Source organism: Epinephelus fuscoguttatus, linkage group LG17 (assembly GCF_011397635.1).
Source record: "Epinephelus fuscoguttatus linkage group LG17, E.fuscoguttatus.final_Chr_v1".
Lineage (NCBI taxonomy): Eukaryota > Metazoa > Chordata > Actinopteri > Perciformes > Serranidae > Epinephelus > Epinephelus fuscoguttatus.
In genome coordinates, this window is record NC_064768.1 from 12693383 (window position 1) to 12710908 (window position 17526).

General features: G+C 41.8%; 1 protein-coding gene across 2 annotated transcripts in view; it reads left to right on the forward strand.

The window, feature by feature from the left end:
• The window catches only part of pvrl2l (PVR cell adhesion molecule related 2 like), a 438280-nt gene that overhangs the window by 409200 nt on the left and 11554 nt on the right, over window positions 1–17526 (forward strand). Inside the window, exon 7 of one of the 2 annotated variants that reach the window (XM_049603247.1) lies at window positions 14261–14387. In XM_049603247.1, coding sequence (XP_049459204.1) covers window positions 14261–14387 — 127 coding nt within the window. Of the gene's footprint in view, window positions 1–14257; window positions 14388–17526 lie in introns of both variants that reach the window. The other variant, XM_049603246.1, reaches the window with a different exon arrangement.

Here is a 17526-nt window from a genome sequence, read left to right on the forward strand (position 1 = left end):
GAAGTCAGTGTATTACCTACAGTAGACAGCAGTCGGCACACTGAGTTTGGAGATACACGCAGGAGTACTGCCACAGATGCAAAGTGATGTACTGCTGTGTATGGGAGGAGCAGCGAAGCATATTTTATCCACACTTAAAAAAATAAATGACTGCGCTATATTGAGAATATTTTCGTCACTTTACCTTGCTGTCAAACAGCCCTTTCCAGAGAGAAGCAATCAACAGCTTCAGGTTCCAGTCTATGCTCTCGTCAAAGCTGCCATACTTCATTATCGAAAACAGCGGTGGAACCCTACGCTACATTTAGAATATGCTCACAACTTTGCCTTGTTGTCAGGCAGCCATTTCTGATGGGGAATTACGCTCTATGCTCTCTTTCAAGCTGGACAAAAAATACGAACTATCCCTTTAAGGCCATTATCAGTTGATATTGTGTTTAAAAGTCATGTCATTCAATTAAATTACCACAGGCTAATTGGCATGCAGTAAACCCGGCCCACATAGCATTTGACAACAGGGATAGCAGTTGATGTCTCGACAATATGTAATTAGGATGCTATTGTGTGCAGGTAGAGTGGTTGAGGCAACAGGGGCCCTGAGCTCACTGTCACCCCTGGGGCCTTCTTGGAAGTTAATCTAGTCATCACAATAAGTCGCATCACTTAAACATCTTCAAATGTTACTCCCAGTACAAGTGCAGCAAAGTTCTGACATGGTACTGTACTCACACTGCGGCCTAATCTCTTTAAACTACTGAAGTGCCGCCACAAAGAAACAATCCACTCTGTTGTTAGTTTAAACAGCAGATTTTCCACTCCATACAGAGCACGTCCTCACTTCTCGGTCCCGTTGAAAAACCTCCTTTGAAGCACCTTGCTTTACTCCCCTCGTCTCCTCGTCTCCTTCTCCCCCTTCCCCCCTCCTCCTCCGAGTGATTTGATGTAATTTGACGAGGTAGGTGACAGCTCTTTTAAGAGAGGGGACAACTCGAAATGTCAGCTTCACTGTGTTTACACAGACAGAAGAGAGGAGGCAAGAGGGGGACCAGAGAGAGAAGACTGAAGAGAGGAGATAAATTCAGCCGGGGTTGCTCTTCAACTCCTCCTTTTCTCTCTCTCCTTATTATTCTTCCATCTCTTCCTCTTTATGTGTTTTCCCTCCTCATTTGTGTTTTCTCCCTCTCTTCTCCTCCAGCCTCCCTCTCTTTTCTTTCTCTCTCTCTCTCTCTCTGAGTATGACCTAGTTTGATCCTGAATGGTTTGGGGGCTGTCTGTCTCTGAGATAAACTCATTTGCTCTGGATCATTTAGAGAGCAATGCCATTTCACTCCCCCCCCACCCCCAGCCCCAACCCCCACCCCTCTCAACCCTCCATGTTATTTGGGGAAGCAAATAGCAAAATGTGTGTGTGTGTGTGTGTGTGTGTGTGTGTGTGTGTGTGTGTGTGTGTGTGTGTGTGTGTGCATTTTAATCTGTTAAGTGGGTAGAGACATATGGGGAGAAAGGACTCTCACACAGAGCTGTCAGAAAATGAAAGGGGAACTCTGGCTACAGATAAGGTTGTGAAGTGTTGCATATCCAAAGATATCTGTCACACAAACACAGAGAGCACTGATAGGCAGATTTATTCAAAAAGGTCACGCCGCGCTTGAGCTTGTGTGTGTTTGCACGTGTGTGTGTGTGTGTGTGTGTGTGTGTGTGTGTGTATGGGAGAGAGTCGTGCCATGCAATGGGATTTTAAAGATCCCATCAGACCTGCTTCGCGTCATGTGTGTTTGTGCGTGTGTGTTTTGTTTCTCCGCAGGCTGCTCAAAACCGTCACGTACCCGAACCAAAAAGCCGTGGGTTGGATGGCTCTTGTCTGGTCTCAGAAGGCTAATTACACTGAGTGCACAGTGATGGAGCTGCCTTGAAATTATTTATGATTCTTCCGCTGTCCCACTTGTTCTCGTCAGCCAAGTCATCATCCGATGCGTCCTCGATTGGCACATAATTTCTGATCCTTCACATCCTTTGCCCTCTTTTTTTTCTTTTGTTTTAAAATTGCTCTTTAAACATTAAAAAGAAAAATCCACCGCTCTCTCGCACTCACTTGTACGCACTTACACAGAATATCTTCAATCAGCCCCGGAGGGTTTGTCTGTAGGTCGATCAATGCAGCTTTAGCAAGGGACTGATACTGAAATCCTGACATTTACCATTGATGTCTTAGATCATTAAGACAATTTCTGTCATAGCACTCCTTTGTACTGCAGCCACGCTCAATGCAACTTCATGTCCTCCACAGAGAAAAGAAAAAAACTCAACAAAAAAATGGACAATGAAACGCTGGCCGCATCACCAGTAGCTGTTTCAAATTGTGATAAAGTGCTTTACGGTATTTTTTCTAAGTGTATTTTCTGTTAGAATTAGGTCAAACACATCATGAAGGACTCTAAACAAGCACTTTGTCTTTGGAGTTCTCTAGAAATCGGTGCAACTGCCTTCAAACACGGCACAGAGATCACTACACTAATATAAAATATTACTGAAAACATTTTTCTTTACCCATGGCTAATATTAAACATCCACAACAAACATTTACCTGGAGTGCTTGTTACCTCGGCCAAGAAGGTCGTGTATTCAGCTCGCGTTGTGTGTTTGTTTGTCAGCATGATTACAGAAAAACTACTGGCCTCACTTTGATTAAATTTGTTGAGACAGTGTAGCAAGAGCCGAGAAAGAACCCATTCAATGTTGGAGGGAATCTTATTAATGGGGCATATACACAAATTATTTGTATTATTCATAGCCAGGGTTACACGTGGCTCTCACTTTGGACATCACAAGCAAACATGGAGGTGGCTTGTGTTGGTTATTAATGGTTATTAACCAGTTTAATAACCATTTTGAGCCATTTTGGTGTCTGTGTGGGATTGGGACTACTTAACAGCTCGGATGTTAGCTGCTGCTGTTGTGTTAGCTCGTGCTTACTGGGCAGGGAGAGCAGGAGGAGAGCAGCCCACAGAGATGGTCCTTCATATTGTGTCTACAGGAGCAACAGCTGATCATCGGCTATCAGCTGTTCCTGCCCCCTCACCATCAAAAATAGATTCTAACTCTGTTGTAAACACTGAATCTTCATATCAGTAAGTTTTGAATTTTAGATGTTGCCACGGTTTTTGTAATGTTCACTTATCACTACAATTATTTAAAAAAAAAAAAAAAGAAAAACTCTTTAAAAAATCACAACATGCATTGTGAAATCAGAAATTTCAGGCCCCAACAATCTCAAAAGAAGCTTGTGAAATCCTGGAGGGACTGAATGGCGACAGTGTTGATAGAGCTAACAGTGTCAATGAGGGGTTGGCTCACAGTCACCATGGTGGAAATCACAGGATGGGAGTTTTGCATCCACAGGTTGGGATGGTGCTATCAGCGGTGTTAACAATTCTGACAGAACTAACAGTGTGATCATCCAGTGGTGCTCATTTCCAGAAAACAAAGGCATGAACGTCTTTCTCTGGTTGGCTAAGCGTCGCCTTCATTGGTTGGGTTGGGTAGATTTCGGCAACAGGAGTGAAATTAGTTAGGGTTAGGTAAGTTTGTCAGGATGAGCCAATCGGAGGCAGAGTAAGGCAGATCAGGGTGAGTTATACCTTCGCTATTCTAGGAAACGCAAATTCGCTTCCCGTGCACGCCCAGCCTAAGTAGTGCACAGTGGCAGCAATAAGCTAACCAGCTACATGAATAAAAGTAGTTTGCTGCAAAGTGAATATTTTGAATCTCTTCAATATTGCGAGACAGGGAATAGCAGAGGGGTCTGCGTTCTCCGAGTGCCCTTCTAGTTTGTAACGCAATTGGAGGCACACGGAAGAAAATGGTGTAAACAACAATGTGTACGTAAAGTTCTTCCATCATCTTACTTGTCCACAATTGTTAAAGTCAGAACTTTGGGAAATGAAAATACAATCTCTAATTAAACTCATGTCATCTCAGGCTACTTGCAGACTGTTTTTCAGTTTTAGATAATTTATCCTGTTTGCTGACTCACATTGTAGCAAAGATTGCATGTTATACCTTCCAAATTTTCACTGCAGGGGCCCAGTGCAGTGGGGACATTTTGTCACATAGTTTTACATAAAATCAGCTTGAATGTGCAACGCTATTCAATTATGCCGATCTTCGTGGAGCTTGTTCTCTTTTCTCCCTCTCACCTTTCCTTTTCTCTTCCCTACTTGCTCTCTGTCTCTCTCTCTTTCTCTCTCTGTCTCTCTCCAGCTTTCGTACCTCTTTTCTGAAGTGCCTTGCTGAAAGGAATAAAGAAGCTTTTAGCCTCTAAGATTATAATCATTCCTTTTTTATTCATCATAATTGCTCGCTGATTGCAGTAATTTCTGTGCACTCATAATTTTAGTGGTCTTTTTAGTGCTTGGTGGCCACACGCCGCTCGCTCGTATTTATGGATTTGTGTTTTCTCTGTGTGTGTGCGTGTGTGTGTTTGCGAATGTCGTCGAGTCAATTTGTCTTTTCAGAGTTGGTGAATGCAAGAGGGCGCATTACTGTCGCCGTTTGTGAGTCAGAGTTGGAAGAAAAGGACAGGAGGGGGGTGCACTGGGATAAAATAGGTGTTTTTGTAAAGGAGGGACAAAGCAACAGGGGCATTTTTCATTTGGCACAGTAGCAGAGAACAAGTGAGCAACAGACTGCGATGGAAGGCGACAGAGTGGCTGTGAAAAGAAAAAAAACAAAGTGACTGAGAGACTACTGTACGTCTTAACTGGAGGCGTATACAGAGTGCAGTATTTTGATGAAGGGCTGAAGGACGAGCACACAAGGGATGAAAGAAAAGAAAGGAAGTGGTTAACACACAGCAAAGGAGGGTGATGGGAGAGAAGACGAGTATCAGGAGGGTTATAAAGAAGGTGAAAATTAAGAAAAAAATTAAAAGGAGGAGGTGAAAGAAGGATTCTGAGAAACTGAGAGGGAGGCAGTTGTTTCAGTGTCACTCATGGCCTCCCTCGGGAGTATATAGACCTTTAAAATCTCCTCTTCTTTTCCGCAGGCTGCTAACACTCCTATCACTTCCTCCTCCTCCTCCTTCTCATTCCTCCCTCCTTTGCTTCCAGCCTTCCTTCCTCCCTTCCTTCCTTCCTTCCTCTCCTCTAATTTTTTGCCCACCCTCCTCTCTTATTTCTGTTCCCACCATCTCTGACATCCTCGCATTCTTTTCTTGTCTTCCCTCCCGCCTCCTGCCTTCCCTCCAACACTGAAGCTGCTATTTATAAATTAACTGCACGTGTGTGTGGCGTTCAGGGATAGGAACGGGCAGGGTGAAAACGTAAATTGTTTTGTGTTTGTGTGTGGCAGCAAATTTCAGTAGCTGAATCTGATGGCAGCGTTCATTCATATCCTGTCATATTGCATCAAAGTCTACATTTCAGGCTGCAGGGCTTTGGAGCGAAACTTCTCTTTAAGCTCACTGAGTTGCTTGGGAATATTTTATGTCAAAAACATTTGGGTAACACGACCTTAAAAAGTCTGAGGCAGCCACTCAATCAGCCGTAAGTTTAAAAATGCTCACTTCTCAAAATGGCATTTTATGGATGGGTGAACAGCAGTACCAGGCTCAGTCTTCACTGCTCTCTCCAGCACCATTTCAGTGGTTATTGTTACGATTACAGTCAGCTGTGTCCTCACCATTTTCTAAACAACTTCTCTGGTTCTTTGCTGGAGGTTCATGTGAGAGTCATAAAACTGAGATTTGGTCATGGAAAAGCATTAGTTAATAGTATTATTATGGATAAACCTGCAAAATGATGTTCTGATCCAAAACCAAGTAAAGCCAAGCCGGGCTGTCAGAAGAAAATATTAAAATGTAGACATTTCTGCAAACCCCAAATATATTACATTTTAATATTTCATATATACGATCATGGATGGGTTACTGAATTAATTAAAGATAAAAATAGAGGGTTTTCAAAAAAAAAATGTATAAGACTACAGGAGTAACCCCTCTTAATCATCACTGACCCCGTAGAATCCGTAATCCGTAGGGCGGATTATCAGACAATGGGCCCCTGGGCACAGATATACAAAAGGCTGCCCACTGCGCCTACATAGGAGCAAGACACACGGATTTCATAGCAGTTCAGCCTCTTTTTGTGTCGTTGTTTTGCATTTCTTTGTAGTTGTAATTATTTTTTTCGTGATTTTGTGTCATTGATGTAATTTTGGGGGGGGTTAGTCATTTGGTTTTCCTTTGTGGTTGCTTTGAATCTCTTCGTGGTCATTTAGAGTCCCTTCCATAATGTTAACGTTGGATTTTTGGTCCTCACCCTCCATGAGATGCTCATCATTATTCTACCTTCATCTGAGGATTTCTGATATAAATCTATAGATTCATTTCTTGATCTTTCCAAAAAATTGGACAACAGCTTGGTGCCACTAAGTAGATGCTAATCCTGTATATACTCACACAACCCCAGAGTACATTTGGCCTAAAATCAAGGGTCACATTATTTGAATGCGGGAAGTGATTATTACACATTTTGCAGAGTCCTTGTTTTAATAAACTAAGACAAATGTGCCAAAACAAATGCTTCTTGTTAGGTCTCATGTGCTTCGTCTACTTTGCAGATTCTTAAAGGTTTATGTACCCACCCTGTGACATGTGACGTAGAATAATAGCAATCACATTGTTCAAAAATACAAGCAACCTCTAAGTAGGGTACTTGTGTTTTTGTGGTACATGAATCTGTGTATCCATATGTGTGTGTGTGTGTGTGTGTGTGTGTGTGTGTGTGTGTGTGTGTGTGTGTGTGTGTTTTTTTCTCCATGTTGTGTATCAGCAAGAGATAGTTAAGTGCAGGCCTTGGGCACAATGTGTTTCTCTGATGGCTAATACAGCCCACACACTGGAGCGTTTGATAAGAGAGAGCAATGGAGCGCTTTAGACAAGGATTGTTGTTTCAATTTCATTTAAATTGCATGTGATACAGTAGCAATTTCTCACCACTTGAGTGTCACTTAGATAATAGCATTATATATCTGCAGATTTGGGGTGTTTTGCTGCCAGGCAATGGAGGGAGAAATGGACAGAAACAGATAGAGCTAAGCGGGAGTGAAGGTCTGCTGTAGTGTGCCTGTGTGCACCAGTGAATTCCCACCCACTCATTTTTACATCTAAAAAGCAATGTTACAATATGAAGCCCGGGCTATTGATTTAACAATATAAATGTTTGATAATTCATATAAATATTCCACAACCCCAGTAGAAGCCAACAGTGACTCGCTGATGAGGAAATCGAGCTGCATTTTAGATAAAGATGGAATTTAATGGATGGAGGTGGTGTGTGTGTGTGTGTGTGTGTGTGTGTGTGTGTGTGTGTGTGTGTGTGTGTGTGTGTGTGTGTGTGTGTGTTTGTGTGTAGCGACAGATGAGGATGTGTTGAGCCCGGGACAGACAGGAAGTGTCAGTGGGTGTGTTGACTCACCACTAAAGCAACCTGCTTGTGGGAGATTTGAAAAGCTGCTGTAGACTAACAAACAGAGAATCAGCTCCTGCAGGTCATGGGTACATGGATGAAAACACTCTTTGGTTGTTTTGCTTTCCATTTTTGCTTCTAAACTTTAACCAAGAGGCTAGAAGCAAAGTTTTTCAAGGTATGCTTCCATCTAGATGCAGAACAAACTTTAAAGGGACAGTTCACACCAAAAGCAAAAATACATAGTCTTCCTCTGTGGTGCTATTTAGGAATCTAGATTGTTTTGGCGTGAGTTGCAGAGTGATTGAGATATCGGCTGTAGAGATGTCTGCATTCTCTCAAGTATTATGGAACTAGATGGCAATTGACTTGTAGTGTTTAAAGTGCCAAAAAAATATTTTGAAAAACTCAGCAGCAATGTCTCTATAGAAATCATGACCCAGTTACTCAAGATAATCCACAGACCTTGTTGTGAGCAGTTTTATGTAGAAACTATTTTCTTTCTATAGAACTACACATGACAACCGTATCACCACACAGAAGGAAGCATGCATTTATTTATGTACAAGAGGCTTGGGCTCTTGACAGCACAAGATGTAAACATAAATGACATCCTCTTTGGCTGAGCTGTAACTCTTGCTAGCTCAATGGTGCTTGTGCGCTTCCTCCTGCACAGTGACATTGTTGGTGGGTGTAATTAAAAAAAAAAAAAAGTTCCATTGTGTTGAGTTTTTAGATGTATTTTTTTGACGACAGAAGAGCAGACATCTCTATGGCTGAAATCTCCAACACTCAACAACTCACACCAAAAAATTTAGAATGATAAATAGCACTTAAAGGTAAGAGGAAAAATATGTAGTTCTTGATTTGGGGGTGAACTGTCCTTTTAAGTTAATTGTCAAAACGTTGCGGCAAAAGTTGAAAAAAGTGTGAAATTTCATCAACTAAATCAAACAAGAATAACCGCATTGGACAATTCTGCACAACCCCAGGTTACATTCAATGGTGTCATTTTTTTTTTGTTTGTTTTACATCCAATTCTACCTTTTTTTCTAACTATGGTGTTACTAAGGTTTGGAAAAGACTGTGGTTATGGCAAATAAACAATAGCCCTTTTTAAATAGGAATTGTGGAAATTTGCAGGAAAGCCCAATCAGTCTTCTTTCAGCATTGACAGTATAAAAACAAAATCGGGGAGTGCAGCAAAATGCCGCCTACCTACTTTTGTTTATACAGAATGTGCCTTTTTCAGGGCAATGGGGGGCGTGAGCAAGTAACAAAGCATGTAGCTCAGCATGTGACGTAAACAGTGACGTGGGAGGGAAGCTGCGGCTAGTCAGTCCTTTGGCGATTCTCACGTAAGTTGGCCCGTCCTTCACCGTCCCCGTCATCTGACGGTTAATGGCCTCTTCGTTTGCGAGGACAAGGAGGGCGCGCAATTCTTTGTCTCCGCAGTTGCTCATCTTTACAGTGTCTGTCAGGTTTGCGTTTCCCTCTTGCTACTAGCTGCTCTCTAATTCCTGCTATCAGCTGTTTCCTGTTTATCCACCGCCAGTGGGTCGCACATGCGGCGTCATCAACAGCTCCTCCCACAAGTCAACAACAGCCCCTCCCGTCGCGAAAGACCACCTCGGGCTGTTTAAACTAATAGGGTTCCACCAATATGACTACACTATGAGGCAGAAAACTGGGCACCTCGGATCGACTCGTCAATCAAGCCCTGTGTGTCTAAACACTTGCAGCTTGGCGGCGAAATGGCCCAACATTCGCGAAAAATCTGGCAGTGTAAAAGGGGCTTTTATGTTTACGCTGGGGTTAAGGTTAGCCAACTGAAACACTCAGTTCAAGTTTGGTTAAGATTGTGATTATAGTTATAAACAGATAAGCATTAACTGCAGGTCTCCAGGCGCCACGCCAACATCCACACCCTTACTTTACACTCCACACTACTTCCTGCATTTACAAGGAACACTGGCATTGTTGCAGAATTGCCCAATACTCCTAGGGATACTGTGCTGCTTCTGTGATATTGGGTCACAACATTTCACTGATGCTTCTCACCTGAAATGATAGTTTTTCTATGGAAATTAATAAACAAACAAAGCCTCTACGGAAATACAACAAATCTAAGCAGTTAATTAGTCAGCAAGTTAAGGTTTTACAGTGTTTATTTAACAGATTTATATGCATGGAAACAGTTTTGAGACTCATGGGCGTCATTAGTGTGCTAAGTAAGCAAGAAGAATGGTGTAACTATATATGAGAGCACCCTCGCTTCCCTTGCTCACTGTCGTCTAAAGCCATATGCGCACAGGACTGGTATTTCCAGGGGGCCCGCCATTAATTTGTAATGATGGTGGAGGTCATCTTTGATCTTAGTTCTTCTAATCTGTTATGTCCATCATTTGTTAAGTATAACATTCACTGCAAATTACCTACCATATTTTTGCCAAACACAGAGGTCATATTTTAGTCCCATGCAAATTGGAATTTCAGTTATTTTGGTTTGTATTTAGGTTTTCTGTTTTCTTGGTGCCTCTTTTCTGCCTCTGTCCCGGTTGAGAGAATTGTGGAGGCTGCATTGGCAATTATCAGTGAAAATTTGGACAGTATTTTTGGTGCAGGAGGCTCATCTCGCTACGCAGCATGGAGATCTTTTCACAGAAACAGCAGGCTCAAATAAATCAGCAATCTCTTGAATGATGATGAGATGGAAAACATGACAATGTGTGGCAGAACTGGTTCTGTTTATTGAACCCACTTTTAAAAGAAAAAGGAAGTTAACACTGTACGTCACCGCTGGTGGTGCTGTGTAGAGTTAGAAAGTTAGAAATGACTGCACATCATATCTGGGAGCTAATGTTCCCAGGTAATTCTAGTCCTGTGCAAATAGGACTAGTCAGTAGTTCTCAACCAAGGGTCCTCAAGGGAGTTCCAGTGGGTCCCAAGGAAATGGGTTTATTAAAACAGTTAATTTTCACTATCTAATTCACTGTAGAAGTGAACCAAATATAAGTGAGTCATAGGAGTGACTATTCTGATAGTAGGTTTCACTTCCTCCACAGTTATCTCCTCACCTGAATTGACAACTATAAAATTCTGGTCTAAAACCTAGTTCACGTTATACGATTTTCGCCCTGATTTTGTGTCACGGAAACTATTGTAATCTTTGGAGTGTTCATACCTGGCGACGTGTGTTTCTGTCAGCTGGAGTTGCGCCAACTGCATTACAACCTGTGTGCACACCACAAGATTTCTCCACCGAGCCCCAGATAACGCGGTGACGTCACCAAACTTGGAGACGACACATCGTAAAGACATGGATATTCTTCCCAGTGTTGAATCAGATCTGCCTCCAGGGCCTGTGTCCAAACACAACGCGCTCCCCATGGTCCTGTGGACGCCGCCATTGCTTGCCAGCTCAGTGTTGCCAGATCTTGGGAGAGAAACAAGCAACCAGGGCTATGGAAACAAGCCCAAAAGAAGCGACTATCATGCGTTTAAATAACTTATTAGATGGATATATATAGAGAGAAAGGTGACGTTTAGAGAGCAAGCCCAAATAAGTAACTCCACTTTAGAAACAAGCCCAAAGTCGCAGGTAATAAGTGGACCTGGCAACCCTGCGGCTTGTTCTCCTCACATTTCTTGCGTCCTCCTGCGTGCTGACGTATCCCGCCTCTCATTGGCTGATGCTCTATGTCAGTAGTGTCACACTTCTCCAGTTTTCTAGCATGCCAGATATCCAGTCCCAGTCACAGACGAGGGGGCGACTTGCTTGTAGGCTTGCTCACATGAGGACTCCTCGTGGCAGACTATCTGCGGACTCATCTCCGACCCAAGGTGGCTCTCAAGATCCTCTGCGACGTCAAAATTGCGGTGAAAATCGTGTAATGTGAACTAGGCTTTAGTCATATCCAACAACCAAAATCTTTTCAGACAGAGGTCTCTGAAGCTTAATCTTATCAAACAGGAGTCTTTGACCCGATGTGTATCAGTTTAGGGGTCCATAACATGAAAAAGGTTGAGAGCCACTGGTCTAAGATGTGCACACATTTTGGCAGATTTTGAATCCCTTGCACATTAACTCCAACCAAGAGCAGAGTAAACTCTATTGGATTTGACTTGTGAGGCATCATCCTGTTAAACCTCGCCTTTTAAGTACCATCAGGCTACATCCCAGTGCGATCCATGATCTTTTTCCTTCTGAAACCTGTTGGCAAGAACCCTCTCAAGCCCTTTAAATCTCTCAAAACAAACAAACAAAATCCTGAAAGCAGATTGCAAACTGAGCATTTACAAAATCATCGTGCTCTCAAAGTGTATTCTACTCTCATACCCTGACCCGGTGCACTGTGCGCAGAAATCTTGGCTTGCAGAGTGATAACAGCTTGGGTTTGTTTGGTGCTCATTCAAAAGTTTGTGGTATTTATGAACTTCCATACTAATTTAATTTGCACATATACCGTCTGGCATGCGCTGCCCTTTGAATTCTATATTTTTCAGGCTTCCTGGTGGTGTGGAGACATATAAGGGTGTCAAAAATTAAACAAAAACATAGAAAAACTGGTCACTGGATTTTTTATTAAAATTCAGGGTTTTTCTGCCTTAATTCAACCTTCTCATAATGCCTGCAGTGAGAAGGAAAGGTGTGTTTAACAAGGATTATGGCATCCTGTCTATTAGTAAGAAAGGTGTGAGTCTGTACCCTGGCAGACTATTAACACCAGTTTTGCATCTACTATACCTTCAGACTACCCATCATCTCTTCTCTTTCTGCTCTTCTGGTGTGCACTCAACTCTTAATGACCAGTCAGGTTTCTGGTTCTGCAGCAAATCCCGCCTTTGTTCCTCACCCCATGTCGCCTGTGTGGTGTTTCTCCTACAGCATCACATCTCATTGTTTATCGAAAAGGCAGTTTGTTATCGACCACAAATATCAATGGCAAACATCGCCAGTGTAAATCGCCATGGCACACATCAAATGAGCTTCCAACACACACACACACACACACACACAAACATGTTTGCACACATGGAGAGAGGAAGGGATTGCCTGAGTTCACATGCTTCTGTCTGTGTTTGTGTTTGAGCATCTCCAGCTGTGAGGAAAGGCCGGTGTCATCCGCTGTCTTTCTCCCTCCTCCCTCCATCTGTCTCACCAATCTTTCATTGTGTATTTCCTCTGTTGTTTCTCCCCACCTTGGATCCATCCTTACTTCCTCATCTCCCTCCCCTTCTTTCCCACTCTCCTTTGCTTTTTCTCCCTCCTGATCCTCTCTTCTCTCATCTATCTATCTATCTATCTATCTACCTACCTACCTACCTGTAACTGATTCTTTCTCTCCTTGAAAACTGTGCTAGCATGGAACAGAATGCCACCTGCTGGTGAGAAGGAGGAAAAGCAGCCACAACTCGGTGATCAAACACATATTTTCAGCAGTTCTTCCACTTGCCTATGTTTTATCACGTATCCCTTATAGTATCTAGCTATGCATATAGTTATTATTTTTAATTTATTTATCCATGTCTAAAACTTCTGCAGCATTTGAAAGACTGGAAACAGTCCAGATTTCACTGTTCACAGGTCAATTTCTTTGTTGGGAAAATTGATTTGGTGCAACTTGAACCTTTAATTTTGCATCCAGATGTGTCTTCCTCTGTTTCCTGCAATCTATGGTTCTTCATCCTGAGAACAGGCAGTAAAGGATGAGGATAATATCACTTTTGGTGGCTGAAAAAAATCTCTTGTTGCAACAATGAACACAAAAGTGTTTTCTTGATTGATGCAAATGTGTTTTTAAATGCATTCAATTACATTTTGATGTCTTTCACAAGCTATAATTTAAGAGGGGACTCAAACTCCTGTATGTACAGCAATTGCAGGACAGTTTTTCTTGTAGCAACAGCACAAATTGGCTTCATTTTAGGTAAATAAACATACAACAATCCACTAGATGTATGTAGTAAGGCTAAATGAGTGCAAATCGTGGGGGTAATTATCCTTTTATCATCTCTGTATCAAACGCAGCGGAGTGCTTTTACTTCAGCGGCGGAGATGAAATATGATTTCATGAAAAAAAAAAGGACCAAACAACCTGTGAATATAATTCAACCCTCCCTTTGTTGTTTCTGCCAAAATCCCTGCTATAGTCGGTGATTGTGCAGGAGCATCACGGTGGTTGTTTTGTGCAGCAGCTGTCGGCTTGTTTTTTTTCTTTTCTCAAATAAAAGCACTACAGTAATGAGAGGCTTTTACAGTCAATTTAGATGCCTAGCAGCCCTCCGGAAATCATAAATAGGCTCTTAATTGAAGGGAGATGTTGAGGTCAGCGTGAGACTCTGCTGACGTGAAGCTGCATTGCAAAGATTTATAGAATTCATGAGTGTTCGCGCAGCACAACAGAGTTTGGAGCTGCTTTCATTTTACAAGATCTCATATTGAATTCTTTATGCTCATGTGATTGTGCTTCTATGTAACACCATAAAAACACTGAATAGAAACTTGACTTTTGATTACTTGCTTTCACATTGCTTTTCCTCTCACCTTATGGTTCATTTTACTCACATTGCATTAAAACCAAACTATTGGCCTTTTTGTTTCTATCACATATTTTGCTCAGCTACAGTTGATGGTACTGAATGAAACATGCTACTTTATTTTACACAGACTTCAGCAGCAAAACACACAGAGATATTCAAGGTAGCAACAACGAAGTGCCAGAAGCAGTCGCATCAAATATAAATTAATCTTTAATACATTTCTCTCTGTTTTGCTTCTCCCTCACCAGAAGAGAAGAGAACAATCACCCCAGGCCCATCAACAGGTGCCGTCGTCGGTGGTATCCTTGGCGCCCTTGCCTTCATCGGCATCATCATAGGCATCATCTTCTTCATTCGCAAGCGCCACGAGGATGCAGAGTAAGTCTTCATTAGCATCCCTGAATCTACTTCATCGTTTATTTAACCTCCTGAGAAAAATTAATCTCCCCTTCTGGAACTGAGGCTCATTAAAACTTATCACATGTCACGAGGGAACCCTGCAGAAGTAGCTTGGTAACAAATCCTGACCTTACGTTTTTGCACGAGGCAACCTCAAGACTTATCTCCCAAAATGGCAAAAGTGACAAAATTGAGACAAAGCTGTCTTAAGAAGTTAAACTGGGGAGTACGCTTACAGGCTGCTAACAAACCCCAATGTCGTATCACCAGGGCAAAGCAGTCCAAATGCTTGATGGTAAAATCAAAGGTATCCACAGCGATTCCTTAAAGGTCCCATATTGTAAAAAAAAAAAAAAAGAAAAAGAAAAAGAAAAAAAAAGAAATCAGATTTCTATGTCTTTTTCAATATAAAGCAGATATAGGTGCTATACTGTAAAGTATCAAAACTTTCAGTCCACAGAAAAATGCACACAGTCAACAGTCAGAAACTGTGCCTTTAAGTGAGCCGTTCGGTCCCATTAGAATGTGTAACATTTTAAGTGCACTTCATCAAGTACACAGTTACAAAGTGCTACACACACACACACACACACACACACACACTAAAGTTATAAATGAATGAGTAAAGTGAGTCAAAATAAATTATAACACAAACAAACGCTTAACACATGAAGAAGCTCTATGGACAGGCTTGCCTACAAAGTTGGATTTTAGTAGATGCTTAAAACAGTCCAAAGATTTAGCTAATCTGATTGGGGAGGATTGTTCCAGAGGGTTGAGGCTAAAACAGCAAATGCACGATCACCTTTTGTTTCGCATTTGGAGCGGGAGGTGGATAAAAGACTGAGATTTAAAGATCAGAGTTGTCGAGAAATAGAATATGGATAAAGGAGATCAGAAATGTAATTGGGGGCAAGGTTGTGCAGTGCCTGCTTTATAATCAACAGGATCTTGTAGTTTATTCTGAATTTTATAAGAAGCCAGTAGAGGGATGCAAGAACAGGTGTAATGTGTGACTGACAGCTAGTTCTAGTTAATAGCCTGTCAGCTGCAGAGCGTCTTGACTGAGGCACGTGTGGGGAGAATTACAGTAATCTAGACAATAGAAAATGAATGTGAATGAGTGTGAATTAACAGTTAAACATCCATAGAAAACAAATACATCTGACTGTAGAGACATTTCTTAGCTGAAGAAGATATGACTGCACAAAATTATTAACATGGTGGTCAGTAGTCATAGATACCAAGATTCTTAGCAATACTTTTGTTGTTTGAGAAAGGTAGACCAATTAACTGATTGACTGCAGTGTATGTGAATGACATCAGCTGACAGGAAGTAAACACGGACCCAAGCTGTTGCCTACAGTAGCAATGCAATTTCAGTGAAACTGTCTATAAAGATAGAAAGAGCCGCTAGTGTCCTGACAGCAATCACGCTGCATTGCTTTACATCAATTTTGTTGCATCTGTCCACACTGAATCCGTAAATATTGAACTCTGTTACATCCTGTAAACAAGTACTACTTTAGGGGAACACCATTACTGTATGCCAGATGATTAACATTAACCCTGTTCAGCTCTGACATACTCTGAACTTGCTACTCTCAGCCAACTGCTACAACTGACAGCAAAAAATGTAGCACGGGACTTTGATAGTAATTGCCAATTGTAGTACACTAGAGAATGTAACTGCTTATTATTAAGTCACAACAATACTACTATCCCTGATTGTTGTAGCTCATACCACCTTCTCCACTTTGTAAAACAAGCTAGCCTAGCTAGCAAGCTGTACTGCATCGCATCTAGACACGGGAAGTGTGTCTCAAATCACATACTTCCTTGTAGTATACTAAGTGCGTAAATTTTGACAGGGTAGTGTTGTCTCAAACCAAACACAGCCGTTGTGCACTCACCGGAAATGACAACTGCAAATTTGCTAGTTAGCAAACTAGCATTAGCGTTCGTGTTATCGTTCGCGGCACCAAATCATTACAGACTGCTAAATTATCCCAATAAACATACTACCGGCTTATACCCGCCAACAGTATAGTGGTGCTTAGTGCAAAAAACACATGTATTTGTACAATGCAGTGACCTTCACGGTCGCACAGTCCTTGGCCGCTATTTCCAGTGGAAACGTGGTCCCTCCCATTCCGCTATGTAGCCAAGATGGCGACCATTGAGGGCGAGAAGTGTCCATAGTTGCTGCATTTTTCCATACTTCTCAGTGTGAACGCACTTATGCACTCAAAATATAATAATAGTGTAAGTACAGAAGTGCGCGATTTGAGACACAGTGTTACAGTCATTCCCCTGTTTGCAATTACGGTGCAGAGATGCTGAGTGCACAGATGTGAAAGACACGCAAATACTGACCAGTCAGGGAAGACTGGGCTATTTTTGGGAGGGGGGGCTTAAAGAGACAGGTGCTTCACACAGGGTGAATACAGGTATATTCAGGCAGACAGTTAAAGAAAAATAAGGTGTTTTTTGAACATTAAAGAATTTCAGCTTGTTCTGGTAGAAACCCAAAATACAAGTATGAACCTTAAAATGAGTATAATATGGGGCCTTTCAATCACCACTTTCAGCTATTGTCCTCAGGGCAAAGGTACAGAGTCTCCTGTGCACATCTATGGGAAATCATTTGTCCCCGTTGCCATGAAATGTCTTACTCAGAAAGGACAGCCACTTTCTGATGCCAACTTGCTACGTCAGCATACAGCACTTAAAATCTATTTATTGAACCTTGATTCAGTCCTAACTGCTGCTCCGTTTAATGTAGCTTTCATTCTATATTGTGCTTTTTAGTAAATGCATTTTGAGTGTGTCCTGTCTGGATGTGATATGATGTGTTTTAATGTACCCTTTCTGTAAGCAGATTTTGCACATGCAAAACCAAAGACAAAGTTTTGCCTTTTGCATGCAAAAAGTAGGCAACAAAGTCTTTTCTGTTCTATTTTTATTCTGTTTTTAAATGCTTAATCCTCTGCACCCCCAATTCACCCCCTGCAATTCCTCCCCTGGGCTACAGCTGCAAAGTAGAATTTATCAAATGTTCCAAGTTTTAATTCCAGTCTAGGAGGCAAGTTTCCAAACTGAGACTTCCTGTGGAACA